The sequence below is a fragment of the Myodes glareolus genome, chromosome 3 (genome assembly GCF_982192425.1).
Source record: "Myodes glareolus chromosome 3, mMyoGla1.1, whole genome shotgun sequence".
NCBI lineage: Eukaryota > Metazoa > Chordata > Mammalia > Rodentia > Cricetidae > Myodes > Myodes glareolus.
Genome location: NC_142028.1, coordinates 1,108,956 through 1,122,974, shown reverse-complemented (window position 1 = coordinate 1,122,974; position 14,019 = coordinate 1,108,956). Strand labels below are relative to the sequence as shown.

Genomic DNA, 14,019 nt, shown 5'->3' with positions numbered 1-14,019 from the left:
AGAGAGAAAGAGAGAGAGAGCACACCTCCACACATCTAAATAAAATTAAAACAAAAATCTGTTTAAAAGAAGGAAGCAAAATGTAAGGGAAACTGGTATTGACATATAAAAATCATAACTATATAATATATAATACCGAGTATATTTTAAATATACGAATTATAAATATGTCAAGAGTTATTTTTAAGATTTTAATTGCACATTTGTGTCGAGCAAAACGGCCAGTGTAAAAATAACCCTTAAAGAATTACATGACACTTTTCCCTCATTTTCATTACTGGTTATTGAATAGCTCTAAATATTTGCTTTCGAATTATTATACAAACTTCCTTGATGAGTTGCTTTAGATCATCCGAAAAGTCCTGTATTTTCAATATACAACTTGATTTAAACATTTTCCTAGGCAGCATTATGCAAACATACACAAACATGGAAATATACAAGAAGTAATTGTTCTTAAAATATCTGAAGAAAATATGGGAAAATGGCCTGAGATTCATTTTCTATCAATATTTAAAGTTTGGAGGTTATTGTAATGCATATTTGGTGAATTGGAATATTGGAATGATTTATATAGGGAAGCTGAACAACAAGATCACTGATTGTTGTAACAGACTACAGGACCTTAATAAAAATACCTCATCCTTCTAGAACTACATTTTCAATGACAAATGAGAGCTCATCAGCTTCTTCACTGCCTCCTTCACATCCTTGTTCCTGAAGCTGTATATCAATGGGTTCAACATGGGAATGATGACTGTGTAGAACACCGAGGCCACCTTGACCAGCAGCCAGGAACTTTTGTTGGTGGGAACACAATAGAGAAAGAGGATGGTGCCGTGAAAAATGCTGATGGCAGTGAGGTGAGAGGCACAGGTAGAAAAGACTTTGTAGCGTCCCCCAGGAGCAGGCATTTTCACGACAGTAATGACAATGAAAACGTAAGACGTGAAAATGATCATCAGACTGCTAAGCTCATTGAAAGTGGCAAAAATAAAAATGATCCTTTGACTAATGGAGGGGTCAGAGCAGGATACCGCAACAATGGCAGCATGCTCACACACAAAGTTGTTTATGAACTTGGTCCCGCAGAAAAACAAAGTTAAAAGAAAGTATATGAATATAAAGGAACAGAATATAGCCCACGAGTATGATGCAGCTACCAGTGAGCAACAGAGCTTCGGAGACATGGCCACTGTGTAGAGGAGGGGGTTACACACTGCCACAAACCTGTCGTAGGCCATCACTGCCAACATGAATGTTTCTGTCACCACAAATATGCATGCAAAGAAGAACTGCAGGACACAGCCTGTAAAGGAGATTCTCCTGTCTTCTACAACCAAGTTTTCTAAGAGTTTGGGTGTCACAACAGTGGAGTAACAGAAATCCACAAAGGACAGGTGAGTGAGGAAAAAGTACATGGGGGTGTGAAACTTGGCGTTCAGCCTGATGATGGCAATCATGCCCAGGTTTCCCAACACAGTGACGGAGTATATGATCAGGAAGAGGAGGAACAGGGGGACCTGGAGGTCCGGGTATTCTGAGAAGCCCACAAGGATGAAAGTCACTGCAGAAGTCTGGTTTTCAGGAGTACTATGGAGAAAAGAGGAAAAAATTATGTGTAAAATTCAGAACTAATATTTGTAATAGAGATGAATTAGAAAAAATACTGCACAGTTTAAAAGGTACTAATGAATATGGCTGAAAATAATAAACCATCATCTCTCACATTAATGCCTGTTTATAAAACATGTATCCCATAAACCCATATTATGTTATGATATAACTTATCATAAAAAACAATTTCTTGATGAAAGGAGATAAATTGTGGCTAGATATATTTAAATAAATTGATTCGATACTATCACACATATCCTACTGAAAAACGTCCATTCTAACTACATCCATTAACTGAACTAAAGGTAAGGTGGAAAATTTGTTGGAGGAAACATACGTCATAAATTTCCAAACTTTTCATGTCTCTAATTGTTATTTAGTCTTATAGATAATATTATATGCTCTGAATTACAATATTTGGGAGTTAAAGCAGAAAAGTAATACTATTGTATACTGTATGATACTGCTTTAGAAACAAAAAAGAAAAAATTAAAAAACACTATCAATGGAGAAAACAAAATTTTCCAGGATAAAAACAAACTTAATTTTCTTATTTTATTCTAACTTCAGTGTTATATTGGACATTTTAAATTATGCTTTTAAATGCTATATTTTATATTTTGAAACTAATTATTAGAGCTATTATAGATATATAGCGTGGTGATATAAAAGCACTTAAATTCTTGTTAAATTTGAATTCATTGTATTGTGTGTACAGCCAAATACAGGCTTTGCCTGCTATGATACAGTAGTTAAAAAAAGAGTAGTGAATATAAAGCTGCTCTTTTTCTGGATTTGGTATTTTTCACAAGATAAGAAATTCAGACATAATAGCCACTGATATACACTGGAAATATAAACATATTTTAAGCCATTGAAGAAAATATTTTCTTGAATTTTAAAGAATTGACAAAAATAATTGTTAAAACAGAGATCTAATATTATCCCTATCTTAATGCTTTTAGTTCCATCCTCAACAGTTGGAGGGGGATTTACTAATATGAAATGAGGTTTATCATGATATATGGGTGACAAAAAACACTATGGTAGAGAGCAGATACACATCAATGTGTTCATCAGGCTTTGAGCCATTAGTATTTTGTTTTATTTTTTAATGAACTGTATACTCATAATCAGGCACACATGTGGACAGCTGCCTGTAGTGGTCACCTCTTGGGATTGAACAATCACACTCTCTCTCCCCGAAACTGTGAAACTGATATGCAGAACCTCATCTGGGAACCTAGTCAAGGAATTCATGTCTTCCTATCCTCTTCTACCTCTGTCTTTACCCTTTCTCTGCTTCTTCTGGGCTTCTTCCTGTGGTAGTAGTATCTGTCATAAAAACATACCACGCAATTGCTAGACAACACTCAACAGATTTAATTGCAACACTCCTGGATTCTGATCATTTTATTAGAATTTCCCTATGATTTTAAAATAGTCTATTAACACTTACTAAGGATAATTTACCTCACCACTCAAATCTGATTGTGGTGATTTTATTGATTTACATGTTTTATTAAGGAAACATAAAATCTACATTCACCTCACTTCTAATACCATCCAACTAAACAATCTCAGTACTATCAACACAGATTCTATAACCCTATAGATTTATCAACCTGATATATTGTACATATTCATCACAAATGTTAGCTTTTTCATGCCTTTCTCAATACTATAATACATTACTGTACCGGGATATATGGCAAACTATCTCTTGTTCTCTGTATGGAAGCTAGCAAGAAGGTTTTTAGCTGTCAATTGCAAAACCTTTATTCTATTTTTTTTCTTTTTACAGTTTTTCTGATGTAAGATCTCATAAAGTTCAGGCTGATCTTAAACTCCTTTCATATCCAAAGCTAATGTCACATTTGCAATTTAGTTGACAGGTGCCTTTAAACGTTGAGGGTGGACCTCAAATTCTGATTCTTTCTTATACTTTCTGCATTCTGGAATCCAAGGTCTGAGGCACCATTTATTGCTTGATTATTCTTTTATTGTATATATTTTTCAGGTGGGAGCATTACTCTTCCTTAACTTCTCAGAGATTGTAATAATTTTAAGATGCATTTAATAATTAACTAATGTTTTAAATGTTGATTTTATTTATTAGTTCAAAACAGATACAAAAGTGGAAAACTAAGAAAAGTCAGAATATAGTACATCTTATTCTTAATGGCAGTTTCATTAGTTCATTTGAAGGTGTTATTTCCCCCTGAAATGTGACAGTCAAAATTCTCTCATTGGAATGAACAGCAGAACAGAATCAACTTACCCAAACATGTGGGCGTCTAAATAAGTAATACACTTACTGAAGATGTCTTTGCTAAGGGTTGTGAAGTCCTAAAAAGTTCTTGCTTAGCAGTTAATCTGAAAAAATAGCCATGATAATGGAGTCCACTGGATATATCATCAATCATGTCATATGATGTTAGGCTACACCATTAGGAAAAGTTAAAAATACCAAGAATTAAATATGGATAACAAGTCATATCACAAATATATGTCATCAAGTCATCAGGGACCTGAAATCTAGGGAGTGTCAATAAAATAATTCCAAGGAGGTTACAGGTTGAGCAATTAGGAACAAGTTGTCCCTTGTGATGTCTGGATTGTATGCTACATTTCTAAAGCACTGGGACATTTCCATAATCAACTTTAATAGTCATATAAAATACATAGTGCCTCTTTAGGATGTAAAATGTAGAAATACACAAGAAAAATAAGTAATTTAATGATAGCTCAGAAAGATGTTATTAATTAAAGCCTTAAAAATATGTAATTGTATTTCTAATTATCAATTTTTTTGCCAAAAATAAATTCTATTGTCATTTTCTTTTTTTATTTATGAATATTAGGCCAAATACATTTACTATTTGTGTGACAATTTGTGTTAATGTATAACAAGGTATTAAATATAAAAGTAAATATAAAATATAAATGTAAGGACTACCAGTGTCTTAGTAATAAAATCTAAATTCTTATTTAGTGTGAATTGCACTGACTGAGCAGTGATCCTCTCTCCATTGATATAAGGATCCTCTTTCGTTCACCTGAAGTATTTTCATTATAATGCACCAGAATTTATGATTTCTTTGTCATGAATATTTATAAAATAAGGACTTACAACTGTACTTTCCTTACTGATGGCAATTAAACTTACCAAAATAAATATCCAATTTATTGCTTTAATTTTTTATTATTTTTAAAAGAATTGTTAAGTATATTGAAATGTTCAAATTTATTTAGAAGAAGTCAAGACAGACTTCAAAAAATTTCTCATAGCTTTGAGGTTATAATATAAATATGTCATTTCCCTTGTCTCACTCCTTACTTTAAACCCTCTCTTATATTCATGCTTAATCTCTTTTAAATTCATGATATCTTTTTTCATTAATTGTTCTTATTTGCATGCATATATGTGCAAATATATTCTAAATAAGACTGCCTCAGGCTACAAAATGTTACTTATATGTATGTTTCCAGGACTTACCATTTGCTATTGATAACCAACTGATGCTTTCTGATCACAGTTTTTATATTTACTAGTATCTCCTATCTTTTCATAGCTTATTCATGAAAGAGTACAGTTTACAGGCATTCATCTTTTTCCAACAGTTTATAAAATTTGTTGGCAAATTCTTTTGCGATTCACTTCAAATTCTTTTTTATTTTTCCGGCATCAGATTATGTGCTTACTCATTCATTTCTGATGATTTTGAGGCTTCTCCATTTATTTCTTACATCTCATATATTTTGACCAATTAATTTTGTGTATGTCTAAAACAAGTACCTTATTTATGTAATTTCAAATATTTTTCTTTCTTCCCTTTAAATTTGTGTTTTACATGTGTCTTAGTCAGAGTTCTATTACTGTGAAGTGACACCAAAATTATGGCAATGTTTTTAAAGGAAAATATTTAATTGAGGCTAATTTACAGTTTCAGAAGTTTAGTCTGTTGTCCTCATGGTGGGGAGCATGGCACATGAAGTGAAATATGGTACTGAAGAAGTAGGTGAGAGTTCTACACCTGGATCAACAGGCAACAGGAAGAGAAAGGGACTAGGCCTGGCTTAGGTCCTTGAAAATACAAAGAACACTACCAGTGACACACTTCCTCTAACAATGCCATACGTCCATAGTGCCAATGACTTTTGACCTAGTACTCAAGTCTGTGAGCATTTGAAAATCATGCTTATTCAAGCCATCATAACAGATAACTGTATGGAAAATTTTTATTTTTAATTGACTCATATTAGCTGTTCATATTTATATTTTGTAGTATGATACTTCATAACATGTGTGTTGTCGTGTGAACTTGTTCTGAAGAAATGTGAACAAAGAATCTTGTCATCCAAGGTAGGTCACCAAGAATAGAAGCAATTTCAATCAAGTAGCTTGAAACAAAGAATTTAATCAGGGTTTCTTTAAAGAAACAGAATAAACTATCTGTGTATTCTCTATATATTTTTCTGTTCAGATTTCCTACCTGACTTTGATCTGCTAAGCTGTTGGTCAAAAGAACTTTATTCATCAATCAATAAAAACAACACATGTACAGAATAACATTTAATATCAAGGCTTACCATATTACAAAATTAGGAGGAATAACAAACAAACTTATGAATTGTAATTACTAACATATCTCTGTTCCTAAATTTGTACAAATTTAGTAAAATTAAAAGTAAATTTTTTTCTGTTATTTTTTAATGGTAAAATATTTATTACTGCTTTAATTTTGTTTCATATAAGTTTAATGTGAATTTGTGTTTATAATTAAAAGAAATAAAGTTGTAAGTGTAAAATCATGTATCCATTTTTTTCTAGGTTTTCCAATTGATTGACACAATACACTCAAAAGGGTCCCTAGTAGCACACAGTGTGCCTATATGATGGCTCTTTATCTGTTTGCACAAATTTGTAATTGGGTTTCATAAGTTTTCTTTTACCCTAACAGAAGGAATGTTTACTGTCTTCTTTTCCCCCAAACGTCAATTCTATTATATTAATGGTGCAACTGTGTTGAAAGTTACGCATACTCAGATAAATTCTTTAATATATTAGAAAAACTAACATTTATATTTAGTATGTCAACAAATTCTACATAAGAATGGCATATACATTGCATATTAAAACAATAGCCTATACCATCACTTGATATAAAATGTGATCCCATAATTACTTGTTGGAAACTATATGTCCTAGTTTTAGATCAGCATGATCATCTTGTTTTTTTCTGAACCTCCTCAGATTCTACCCTTCTTTTCCTCAGTATTCTCGGTTTAGTTTTCCCATCTACCTTATTTTATTAAGCTATGAGCCAGTCAGTTTCTTTATTAAACTAATCACAGCAACATGTATTCATACAATGTAAAGGAATATTCCACAGTCCTCCATGTCCCTCAGGCTGTTCTCCAACCTGACATTCTAAGTTCTGAGTCCAGGTGAGTTTTGAAGACCTGGAATGTGCATTTCAATTCTCTGAGTGCTCTCAGTAATGAAAAAAAAGATGTTAATAATGCCTGAATGGTTTTTCTTCACAAAATTTATTTTCTTAAGGCAACATTATCAGTGGGTTGAATTTCCTCATATACCTTAATGTTTTAAGGTAATTATTGACTAAATTAGGATGATGAAACTTGGTTTAACTTTGTTTTAAGTTCACATGTACCCAGGGATTTTATTCCCTCCTGCCCATGCAGTTATTGTAAAACATAGCATCTAAATTTGTCCTCTGAGTCTGACTTCCCTTCAGAGAGACATTCTGTGAAGCCCAAGGTATTCTTTTATAATGGGAAGAAATCAGATTTCTTTGCTTCCTTAGAGGCTACCAATTTGCAAGAAACTTTCACTGACAGGATAAGTATGGGCAAACTGGAAAAAAGTGTATATTTTAATAAATTACTTAACAGAATAAAAATCCATCAGTAATTAGTCCTGTGGATTTGCTTAAGTTTGCCTAGTTTCCAATGAATTATTAGTCAAACCTTACATATTAGCACATTTTTATTTTATGTGGAAGTTTTTAAAATATTACATTTATGTCATAAAAATATTGTTTTGACAGGAGTATCTGCTATATCCATCTCACCAAGTAGGAAATAACACAAGGTATTATATCTTACAAGCATAAAATATTTGAATGAGTTTGTATTCTAAACTCATTTATTAATTTAATAGTATCTAATAATTTTATTAGGAAAGTAATATTTTTTAATTCTGAATTTTTACATATATTTAGGAAATATTTTGTTAAGATATACAGCAATGACGACATTTAGTGGGCTTTATGTATTTGGAATTTTCTAATACGTATTAGAAGCAAATAATTGAAGTTTATTTTTGATATCTGCATTAATCCCTGATGTTTTCATGAAGGTTGGTCTGGGACTGGATAGAAAAGTGACTGCATTCATATTTTATAGAATTTTAAGGACATAATTATTGTTAGGAGAGAGAGATGGGGGTCATGAAATGCTTGTTCCCTGGGAGAATGCAACATCCAAGGCTGTCACGCCAGTGTAGCAGAAATGCTGACTGGATGGACTGTTGCCGTAGGATTGGGGCTAGTGCTCCACGGAGTTGTGTCCCAGGCTGTCCCTTGTCAATCAGCTGTGGTCATGATGCCACCTGAGTCACCATTTGTGCTGACTTGACCTCGCTGCCCTTGGCACCGATATGGCTGTCTTTTCCTTGCCTTTCTGGTCTTTGTGATTCTTGCATCTTACCAATGGATCAGACTTTTCCAGAAAGTTGTGGATACAAACAAGACTGCTGAGGACATTTTAAGCTCTGCCCCACCATTTATTCAAGCCTTTAAAGAAGTAGCCAGTTCTGGGAATTGGGGGTCATTGTTAGGATAATTCCTTAATGATGTGGAGCAAAAGGAGTTAATCTTACTAGGAGAAACCTTAGAAGCCTTCTACAGAAAAACAATTGCAGCAGTCCCTATTAGGCATCTGCCTGGGGAGATATGTGCAGTTGCAAACAAGAGGTCTATGAAGCCTGCCTTATGGCCAGGAAAGACCTAGGCTGATAACAACATCTGAGCCTGAGAGTCGGGGAGGGAAGAGAATTGAGATTAATGGTGTAAGATGAGTTTCAGAGAAGTTTGAGATCATGAAATTTCCTAGCAGAATTTTTCCCAGGAAGATAGTGGCCTTCCCCTCTATCACCCAAGATATTCTGAGCACAAGGTCACTTAGCCAAGCCAGCCACCTGGTACAGACTGAGCAAAAGTCCTTGTACCCAAGTCAAAGCATGGAGCAAAAGTCCTTGTGCCCAAGTCAAAGCATTTTCAAAGATTCTCTTTATAAACTGTTTTATGCTGTTTCTATTTTATGATCTGATGATGTATGCCTTTGCCAAGTTCTTTGATTGTAAAAGAATATAAACCGTGCACTGATTGAAGTAAAATTACAGCAGCATATTCAACCACATTGAATGTGTCTGTCTTTCATTTCCTTGCCGATTCCTGAATTCTCCTGAGCCTTCATCCTGATTCTCCCAGTGTCTGAGTGGCTCCCCTGAGCCGGTCCGTGGAAGGAGACTGTTTGCTGTGTCACTTGGAAGACTGACTGTAAGTGTAATTAAATAGCACTCTCAATTATTTTTACAGTCGGGCTATAGATGTGTACTTATTTTCATTAGAACCCAGACAATTTTAAAGACAGTTGTCGATTTTAAGGGAAGGTACAGAACAAAAACATGTTAGTATCTACCATTTCCTGACTGAGAAGTGTTGCAAAGTAAAAAAAAAAGAAAAGGAAGGGCTATATTTTCAAAATCTTTTATTTGACCTTAATCTGTATTCTTGGAGCCAGAAGTGTGTGTGCGTGTGTGTGTGTGTGTGTGTGTACAAATACATAAACACAACTGACTAAGTCTCTTTTTGTTGTTTGTATATGTTTTCAGTGCTTACCAGTCTGCACTTAACCAATAATGAAATGATAGCAACAATGTCAATATGTGTTATGCCCACGTCACCAGCAAGGAAGATGCAGCACCGGACTCTTCTTAACTGCAGTTTATTCAGGACCTTTGAACAATCTTCTCACCTTCTTGCACCTCTCGCACCTCTCGCCCTGGGGCAAAGCCAGTCTACAGCTTAAATAACCTCTGGGAAGCCAACCCCAGCAAACCATGTGGGAAATGCAGATAGGTTCAGAAACGTGGAAGCAAGCCAGATTCTTAGTGTTAGCCATATATGAAATTATTCACAACTGAGAGCACTCACCATTGGGAAGGTGGAAGGCAGAAACCAGTGCCACCTTTTAGGCGTGGCATCACACAGCTCTCTACAGTTCCCCCTTTTTGTTTTAGATGCAACAGGCAAAAGTAGAGGCCTGATCTCTGAATACAGAATGACATTGGGGCCTTGTACTGATCCTCATTCAGGTGTCATCCACCCGAAGAGTATCCGATACCTCTTTTCAGAGGTGGGATCTAGGGTATCAACCCACATGCAATCAGGCATGCCCTTCTCTGTGCCCAAAGCGGCTGACCCTGAGTGCAGTGTTTAGCCTCACATCCTGAGCATAACAATTGTATGGTCGTCAACCATGTATGGGGGACTGTCCTGCTTCAATGGCTGTTAAGGCTTGAATAATCATGGCTGCATTGCATTGTAGATTAAACCTAATCTTGCATATACACTACAGGCAAGCCAGGGAGATCAACACCAAGAGGCCTGCTAACATTCCCATGCCCGCCCATTCCTTTAGATGTTTCATGGCAGTGAAGATCCAGGATGAGAGTCTTTCAGTCACACCAGCATCTACTCGGGTAGAATTCATGGTGACGATGGTCACCCTCAGCTGTTTCATCACAGCATCAAACCCTCCAGTCCTGTTACCTAAAAGATAACTAGACTACTGTTTAGATAGATTTGGAGCATGGTTCAGGTAATAACCAGTCATTGCATCTGGGATCGTAGGGGTGTAACCCACCAGCTGCATCAAGAAGTCCACCAGAGGTGTGCTGGACACTACGGTCATCACTTCTCTGTTGGCTGTGCTCGGCAGGGTGTAAACCCCATTAGACATGGGGAGTCGTGTTGCCCACTGCCACAGAGGCCGGCCTGCGCCGCTCCGCTGGCTCCCCGGCTTGTGCGGCTATGGAGCCCGTGCCCATAGTGGTAGCTCCAGCCCCGGGCCCCCCTGCCGTCCCCGCGGGGTTGGCCTTGCTTTCCTCAGCTATGCTGGTGGGGAGCATGGTGGGAGCTGACACCGGAGGCACCGGGCGTGCGACAGAGATGGCACAGGCCGGCGCCACCTCAGGGTCCGCTCCGGAGTCGCTGCAGCTCAAGGGGCCCTGCAAGATCTTAGTGAGGTTGCTGCTTACCTCCCCTTTATTAGGAAAGACCTTTTAAGCTTTTATGCCAATCTTATTAATCTGTTCAAAAACTTGTACTAGGTATCCTGTCTGCTGATTGGCAAAACGGCCTTGTCCGAGCAGCATATCTCTGTCCCAGGCAGGATTTCCAGCTGCCTGATTAGCCGCAGCCTGCTTGCTGGCAAACTCAATCAAAAAGGCTTTCCAATCTAAGTACTGTCCAAGGCTCAGGCATGCCTAAGCAAGCCCACTCCAGTCGCCAGGTATCATGCAGTATCTATTCAAGGCTTCCACCTGTGCCACAGTAAAAGAAGCTGCAATCCCACAAGTTCCCACAGATTCAGCCAATGACCCAATCACCTTAAAATCCTTGAAACTCTGGGTAAACCAAGTATATATACAGCAACCTTTCAGGAGGTCTCAGTGATTCAAACCACATGAATCTCGAATAAATCCTTAGGCTCTCATTTTCTGTGGAGACAAAAACAGAACCTCTTTTGCAAAGCATCAAATCCTTAGGCCCATATTTTAAAGTCAAAATACTTTTCTTAGCAGTTCCTAAAATCAAATGTCTTTCTCCTGTCCAGAACACAAAAGACAACACAATCAACATTTCATATATCTGTACACATTTATCCTTTTGAGCTGTATACGAACGCTTTTACTTTTTGGTTTTACAGCTTTGCTAACTCATCCTAACTTATTCTATCTTTCCTAACTTATCCTAACTTATCCTATCTTTCCTAACTTATCCTAACTTATCCTAATTTTCCCAGCTCACTCTCTATTTACAGAGGAGAGCAGACTTTCTGCAGAACTTTAACCCCACTCTTGATGTGGTCATAACCCCTGCTTTTTTTGTGGAAACTTACCAGTGCACTATCCAGCCCCCAGCAAGTTCTGAGTCCAGACGAGAGGTTGTGTCACTGTATGCCACTTGTCGTTTCTCCGTACGGGCCACCAACAGTCATGCCCGCCTTGTTAGCAAGGAAGACACAACACCGGACTCTTCTTAACAGCAGTTTATTCAGGACCTTTGAACAATCTTCTCACCCTCTCGCACCTCTCGCACCTCTCGCACCTCTCACCCTGGGGCAAAGCCAGTCTACAGCCTAAATATCCTCTGGGAAGTCAACCCCAGCAAACCACGTTGGAAGCACAGATAGGTTCAGAAACGCGGAAGCAAGCCAGATTCTTAGCATTAGCCATATATGGAGTTGTTCACAGCTGAGAGCACTCACTGTTGGGAAGGTGGAAGGTGGAAATCAGCGCTACCTTTAAGGGGTGGCATCACGCAGCTCTCCACAAATATGAACTACAATAAAATAAGGCACATAGAAGAAATCAAAACAAAACAGATATAAAATCAGGGGTCACAGTATACCTATTCTCAGCGACTTAAACTGCTAGAGATGTACTGAGTTCTTCTCTGTCCTCAATTTTAACGAACTTCAAGATGGATTTCATCTGTTGTGCTGACAGATTGTTGTAGCTGCCTGTGTAGGAATGGTGTTTTATATATGATAGTCTGACTTTTCCAAGTTGAAGCCATTTAAATTAAGTCTTTTACAGAGGACTTTTTTGCTCCTCTCTGGCCTGAGGCAACAGATGTTTACAAATAGCACCTACCATTGACCTTGGTATTGGCCTGGATCAATTTTCCAGGAAGATCCTTGGAAAGTTGCCCTCTTACATTATTGTCTTTTTTTATAAAGAATTTATACCATGTTAAATATTTCAGTTGATATTCAAAATTGACAGGGATTTCAATGAAGCCTACACGTTAATATTAAATGTGGTAGAATTATCAATATTTTGTGAGTCCTGACTAATTTGTGAAGCTCGGTAAGACTAATATGTTTACATATGATAATGTAATAGACTTCAAGGACTAATACCAATGTCATGATATATTGCTGTCATAATAAAACTCAGTTTCCTTAATATTTGCATATTTTATGGTTCATAATTATTGATAAACATTATTTATTGTCCTTTCTAAGATGCATTTATAAATAGACAGGGAAGCAGTTAGATACACAGAGAGATATAAGGACTTAAATCTAAGTGCTTTATCAACACCAGAAAGATAATAAAACATTAAAAATTCAAAAAATGTCTGAAACTCTTTATTAGGAGGAATGATGTGTAGATTTCTGGATCCTTTTCAGATAGAACAAGATAAGAAAAATATTGAAAAACCAAATACCAGTTTTATTAGAAAAATGTGAAGTTATGCATAGACTGTTCATATGGAAATTTTTATGCAGTTTTGAATTTAGCATATTAGTAGAGCATTTGACTACAGTCATCCTGAGATCTGGATTTCAGTCAACATCGAGTGATAATGTGGTGTGGCAATGGTTTTCTTTTTCTTTTTTCTTTTTTTTAAATTTTTTTGAGACAGGGTTTCTCTGTAGCTTTGGAGCCTGTCCTGAAACTGGCTCTTGTAGATCAAGCTGGCCTCAAACTCTCAGTGATCCACCTGTCTCTCCCTCCCAAGTGCTAGGATTAAAGACATGCACCACCACCACCTGGCAAATGACTACTTTCTACCCTAACAGGGACTTGAACCCTGGACCCTCAGATTAAAAGTCTGATGCTCTACTGACTGAGATATCCAGGGTCTTTTGTTTTCTGACAGTATAAACATAATACGAAATTCCTAGGTGGATACAGTCTCAATATTCCTAGTTTCAGGGTCATTAGTATAATATATCTTGTTTCTGCGAAGTTCAGTGTTCAGCCTATTTTTATTTTCTTTTTTCTAATATTTTTTAACTTTATTTAAAATTTTCTATTTTAATAGAAATTCTCTTTTTATTTTTATTTCTATTTTTATTAGAATAGAATAGAATAGAATAGAATAGAATAGGATAGAATAGAACTGAATCTTGGGAAAGATTTAGTAAGAGTCAAAAATAAGTTTATATTTTAACTTTAACAAACATATATAAGGCAAGGATTTAATTTGCAAATGTTTTGATTTAATTTATTGTTCTGTAGCCAAGGAAATGAATACGTAAGGCATAGGGGTGCATTACAGGATCAAACAGTATGCA

The 14,019-nt window shown here is 36.3% G+C and overlaps 1 protein-coding gene and 1 non-coding gene across 2 annotated transcripts; both read right to left on the bottom strand.

The window, feature by feature from the left end:
• Window positions 1–653: 653 nt before the first annotated feature.
• Window positions 654–1,595, bottom strand: LOC148122461 (olfactory receptor 5D3-like; the record flags this gene model as incomplete). Its single annotated transcript, XM_087903898.1, has 1 exon — window positions 654–1,595. A coding segment is annotated over one exon (942 nt), but the record flags the coding sequence as incomplete, so codon positions are not given.
• Window positions 1,596–13,510: 11,915 nt separating this feature from the next.
• On the bottom strand, window positions 13,511–13,584 carry Trnak-uuu (transfer RNA lysine (anticodon UUU)). The gene has a single exon. It is a non-coding gene; the product is annotated as a tRNA-Lys (tRNA).
• Window positions 13,585–14,019: the final 435 nt, after the last annotated feature.